This window comes from Carassius auratus, chromosome 9 (genome assembly GCF_003368295.1).
Source record: "Carassius auratus strain Wakin chromosome 9, ASM336829v1, whole genome shotgun sequence".
NCBI lineage: Eukaryota > Metazoa > Chordata > Actinopteri > Cypriniformes > Cyprinidae > Carassius > Carassius auratus.
Window position 1 is genome coordinate 28,609,488 of NC_039251.1, and position 6,000 is coordinate 28,615,487.

Sequence of the window (6,000 nt, forward strand, 5' to 3'; positions counted from 1 at the left end):
GCTAACAGAGTGTGTTAAAAATGTAAAAGATTGGATGACAAAGAATTTTCTCCAATTAAATTCGGATAAGACGGAGATATTAATTATTGGACCAAAAAACACTACACAGAATCTTGTAGATTACAATCTGCAACTAGACGGATGTACTGTTACTTCCTCTACAGTCAGAAATCTGGGTGTTATATTAGACAGCAATTTGTCTTTTGAAAATCATATTTCCAATGTTACAAAAATTGCATTCTTCCATCTTAGAAACATTGCCAAGCTACGAAACATGTTATCTGTTTCTGATGCAGAAAAGCTAGTTCATGCATTCATGACCTCTAGACTGGACTATTGTAATGCACTCCTAGGTGGTTGTCCTGCTTCTTCAATAAACAAGCTACAGGTCGTCCAAAATGCAGCAGCTAGAGTCCTTACGAGGTCAAGAAAATATGATCATATTACCCCAATTTTACAGTCTCTGCACTGGCTACCTATTAAGTTCCGCATCAGTTACAAATTATCATTACTTACCTATAAGGCCCTAAATGGTTTAGCTCCAGCGTACCTAACTAGCCTTCTACCACGTTACAACCCATCACGCACCCTAAGGTCACAAAACGCTGGACTTTTGGTAGTTCCTAGGATAGCAAAGTCCACTAAAGGAGGTAGAGCCTTCTCACATTTGGCTCCCAAACTCTGGAATAGCCTTCCTGATAATGTTCGGGGTTCAGACACACTCTCTTTGTTTAAATCTAGATTAAAAACACATCTCTTTCGCCAAGCATTCGAATAATGTATCTTTTTAATTGTGAGTGTAGTTGCATCTGATCAAAGGTGCATTTTTATTCATTACCTTGGGTTAAACTAATTTTACTTTGTTGGATCAGCAGCTATGCTAATGATGTCTGTATTTTGTTTCTATGTTTTGCCACGGGATTCACATCCCGTGGTAACTAGGATTTACACAAGCTCCAGTCTGGATCCAGAACACCTGAGAAGAGATGATGCTGACCCTCAGAGGACCCCAGATGATGCTAACCCTGAATGAACAAACAGAACTAACAATTATTCCTAATTGTGTGACTTAATCATATAATAACTTAATAATATTGATAGTTCATCGTCTAGCTGACTACGTCTTGTATTATTATAATTTTTTTAGTTTTTCTAAAATCCTGTCAAATGTGCACAAACTACTAGCTACTACTAAATATTGTAGAAACATAATTTTCTGTAAAGTTGCTTTGTAACGATTTGTTTTGTAAAAAGCGCTATACAAATAAACTTGAATTGAATTGAATTTTACATGAGTACAGTTTTTGGGTACTCGACCCACCTCTGGTTACAGTAAAACTATACTCATGATGTGTCAATTACATTCACATTACCCATCCTATTAATACCCTATTAATTACTAGTACTTATTTAGTTAGTCATAACTACTGAAATCTAGTATCTTTTCCAGGTTTTATAATGATAATTAGAATAGACACCAGTATCAATTAATTAGATCTATATTGCAAAACTACTAGTAACATTTAAAACTTTCTAATAAAATGTAACCATAAAGTAGCAATTCTAACTAGCCATTTTATACGAGAAGTGTTAAACATAAAAAATAAATAAGAATTGTTACCAGTGACATCTGTCATAGTTACTAATATCTCAAAAACACATAAAAAATACATACCAATAAAGCTAGAATAGGTGCCAGCAATAACTGGACCACATAGTTGGAGGCAAGCAGCTGATAAAATTATAAAATCTACAATATGTTACCAATACCATTACTGTAATTACTAGTATGGCTATAACTAAATCGATATTAAACAAACAAAAAAAAAAGTTACTAATTATTGGATTGCTTAGTTTTGAAAAATACTAGAAAACATCAAAACATGCTAGTAAATACGAAGGCTGCCATACTGGATGACTTGTAATGAGAAAAGTACCAAATATAAAACAGATGCCAATTTAAAAAAAGAAAATGGTATCATGGCGAGCTGCTGTCAGAGGGTTAACTACAGCCTCAACTCCGTGGCTGTTCATCTCCAGACTCCTTTACACCTTCTTAACATTAAAACGCACAGAAAAAAGTTCCCTCGCCACCAACCCTGCCCTGAACCAGTGGCAGTCATCTGCCCGTTTAACCCACGGCGGGGCCCGGTCTCGGCTCAGCTGTGGGGTAAAGCACCGATTTAAAATGGGGCACGTCGTATTTCACCCAAAGGTGACACTCGAATGCACTCAAACCTCAGCTCATGTGCCCGACTCGGTCGATGCGCCACTCTCGCGTATTAAAGCGACCAGACTCGGTCAACAGCACGCGTGGCCTCGACAAAACCCTAAAAGCAGATTTCCCGGTGTCCGAAAATCATACTTACTGCTGACTTTCATGCTGCCGAATGCCGACGGCTGCGGCACTGGCTTGCAGCTCTCTGCGAAGGAGGTGGTTCTGGGCCGACCAGACATTTTCCGATCCGAGATCCCACGCGTCTCTCAGAGTAAAATACGCTCGGTTGTCTTGAACGAATCCGTTTCGACCCACGGCAAACAGTCCGCCTCCGACTTAAATAATAAGGAAAACGGTGCGAAAGCAACCCGGCCGTCCGCGATCGGTTTCTTCAGTGAGCTCTCATGCGCTTTCAGATCATTTTCCTCGGGGTCGCTTTTCTGTGACTATCGGTGTCGTCTTCGGGGATGAAACCTCAGAGAAATTCGCTCGTGAATTAAGGCGCTCATGAAATTGGCCTCTTCCCAGTTTCCCTCGAAACAAAAACCCACCGATCCTCGTCTCTTGTTTTCTCTCTGACTGGAACAGAGATTTACACAAACAACACAGTCCGTGTCTAAAATACCCTCACGACGCTGAGAAACTGAAGTGTTTTTTCATCACCATTCAGTATTTTTCATATACTGAGGTGGAGACCCAGCGATTCTGTGGCACCAGCCATGGCGGCTTCCTTGCTCTAACCAACGATACTGAGAATTTCCCAATTGCCCAATTTCAAGACTGCTATCCTCCTCGACCCACTTAACTCCATGCACACGGAGGAACAAATAAGAAATCCAAAATATACACGGGTGATGCAAGAAACGAGCCCAAACGCGCGGTTCCGAAAGGAAACGGTGTTCACAAGCTCAACGGTAATTCAGAAATGTCCTTTTTTTATTTCTTCTCCGTCGGTCTGTGCTCGTTCTCTTTGTCACTCAGACCGACGAACGTAAACTGCGCTGTGTGCGCAAGAGTTGTGATAGAGTTGCACGGGAGCACAGATGGGGTTACGCCACACCGCTGCGTCAAGAATCGGAAAAATGTGAACGCGCAGGAAGGCCTGGGGAGGTCTGAGCCAGCCAATCCGGCAGCGTTTCTTGCGGATGGGCGGGGCGCCGGCGATACACTGAGCCAATCGAATGCTTTTGGTCTCAGAACACATGGCGTAATTTCCCAATCTGTCAGGGTTCTGCAGCCGTAGATGACGCGCTGAAATCGAACGTGGGCGGGCGCGTGGAACGACTGATTGTGAAATCACCCAATAAGCGTAACCGAGGAAAAGAAACGGACCAATCGTGAATAAGCACCAACGGCGCAGAAGTAACCAGACTGCACTGTTGCTAGTCAGCTGAGCTCCAGTAATCTATTCCGCGCCAGTGTCGTTTTCAAATCACTCATATCTATTTTTTGATTGATTATAATTACCTAATTAGCGTGTCAGCGTAATGTGTCTACCCACATGAAAAATTACTTAAGTAATTTATAGTATAGTGTTTTTTAACTATACTATACTAGAATTAATTAGTTGTGGTAATATTAAATTTGCTGTGGTAATAATATTATTGTAATAAAAAATAAATGACTAATATATTATACAATACACTACAGTTTACTGTAGTAAAAACCAAAGTATTAAAGTATTTAATTCATCAGTTCACGACAGTTTATACTACAGTATTCTGTTAACAAAGTGTTGTAAATACTATAATATACAGTATACACTTATACACGTATAGGCTACACTAAATATGATTCAAAAACACTATAGTATTTACAATAAATTACTATAGTATTTTTAATGTAAGGACTTTTTAGCTGTAAAAAAGTATATTTTCTAAGTTAAATATTTTATTAAAAGAGTATAGTATTAAATGAGATTCAAGCTCAGCCACTTTATGTATTTTAACCTGTATATTTACACAGGATAATGAAAAAGGATACAACAATAATAATAAAAAAAGTCATTGCAGTTTCATGTACTTCAAAGTTAGAACTTTAATAGCCTTTCCTTTGCAGCACTATTTTACAATCCTATTTAAAAACAATTCTATCCTGAAAGACATAGAATAATTTTCATCCAAATTATACTCCTTTTTTGTCCAGTAAGTATTCTTTGGTCAGCAAGACTGTTGTCTGGCAGTGAATGTGCATCTTGTGCTGAAAGAGAGGGGATGCTGTAACGGCACAATGCTAAGACAGCAGCATTACTGTGATCTTTTACTGCTCTGGTTAAAATACTGCTATGTCATTTACAAGTTTGTCTGGCTTTTACTTACAAGCAGTTCCATTTTCATGTTCATGGAACACCTAAAACATGTTCTGTTCACACTGTGTCTGACATTACAGATGTGGGGCAGTTTTAAAGGCTATTAATGGTTTATCAATAGCTGAGTTTTGATTATGAGTTTGGTCATTTCATTATACTTTTTTAGTAAATACTGAATTTGATTAATGACGATCGTACCATGTTGGCTTTGTCCTTTGACCGGTGTACAATCAGCAAAACTATTTACTGGGGCGATGCTAAATAAGTTCTATGCAATTAATTTTTTTCTTTTTGAATCTGACGGCTTATGCATTAGCAAAGTGTTAGAAGGTTGTTATTTAACTTTTTGCTTTTACAGCAGGGAAGTATAAATATTCAAGTGCAAGGATGATGTACATAACACAATAATGTTTCAGCTAAAAATGATTGCACATTCCTGCAGTGGGCTTGCATAACATTGCATCCAACATAATTGCTTATTTACATTTCATAGATGGGCAGATTCTCCCTTTCCCCCGGGCATCAACATAATTGTGGTTTAGATCGACATTGCAATGTTTCATTTGCAACCATCATACTGTATACATCCTGAATGTTTCACAATGTCTGTGCTACTTTTCTGCTACCACTCTTTTCTGTGATGTGATCTTCCTGCTTTGAGCACATTTTACAATGATGTTTCACAAATAGCCCTTCATCTGCAATAGAACAAGTGATGCAAGTAATGCAAGTTGCCGTTTTCTTTTTTCCTTAATGCAAATTCTTCCTTGGGCAAGTTTAGATGCGTGTTTGCACACATGCACAAATGTATACACTGTTGTACACACTTTTATTCACATGCACAAACAATGATAAACACATCTTTCATTCGGTCTCAGTATGCTTATGCAATCATGTTCATGTATTTGTAGATGCTCAATCCTTTCAAAGAGAGATTACATAAAAAAAAACTTATTCAAAGAGAAAACGTTTACAAGAGGGATACAGAGATAAACACATTCACATACACTAAAATATTTACATAAATGCAAAAAATTATTCAGTTTCTGTTTGAAGAAATAACAGGATGCATGCTGCTCAGGTTCTTCAGTCATATTTCCTCTTTAGAGTTTAAATTAGATAAATTAGGAGATAAACAAATATATAACATCCTTGGTAAACATTATTGTTTATAAAAAATCCACACACACACACACACACACACACACACACACACACACGACTAACCAAAAATAAATACTATAAACAGACTAACTAAACTAAAGCAACGAAAACTAAAATCATTTTACTATTGCAAAAGAAAGATTTATCAATGGGAAGATATGACTCCAAGAGCCATTTTAAATGATCAAGGAACATAATAAGAATTCAAAAGCAATACAAAACAAATTAAAAGCTAACTTCACAGCTGTTTGTTTTTATTGTGATCATGTACATTTTGACAGTATTTGCATTGGAGTATGTCCTCCTTATT

At 37.7% G+C, this 6,000-nt stretch overlaps 2 protein-coding genes across 5 annotated transcripts in view; both read right to left on the reverse strand.

Annotated features, from left to right (window-relative positions):
* gsk3ba (glycogen synthase kinase 3 beta, genome duplicate a) overlaps positions 1 to 3,281 on the reverse strand; it is a 53,602-nt gene extending 50,321 nt beyond the window's left edge. Inside the window, exon 1 of one of the 2 annotated variants that reach the window (XM_026272411.1) lies at positions 2,370 to 3,281. In XM_026272411.1, the coding sequence (XP_026128196.1) occupies positions 2,370 to 2,457 (88 nt within the window). In that variant the 5' untranslated portion in view covers positions 2,458 to 3,281. The remainder of the gene's footprint in view (positions 1 to 2,369) is intronic. The other variant, XM_026272412.1, reaches the window with a different exon arrangement.
* Positions 3,282 to 4,718: 1,437 nt separating this feature from the next.
* gpr156 (G protein-coupled receptor 156) overlaps positions 4,719 to 6,000 on the reverse strand; it is a 17,113-nt gene continuing 15,831 nt past the window's right edge. For all 3 annotated transcript variants that reach the window (XM_026272416.1, XM_026272415.1, XM_026272417.1), the window contains exon 10: positions 4,719 to 6,000. This exon is cut by the window's right edge and continues 2,452 nt beyond it. The gene's annotated coding sequence lies outside the window, so the exon portion shown is untranslated.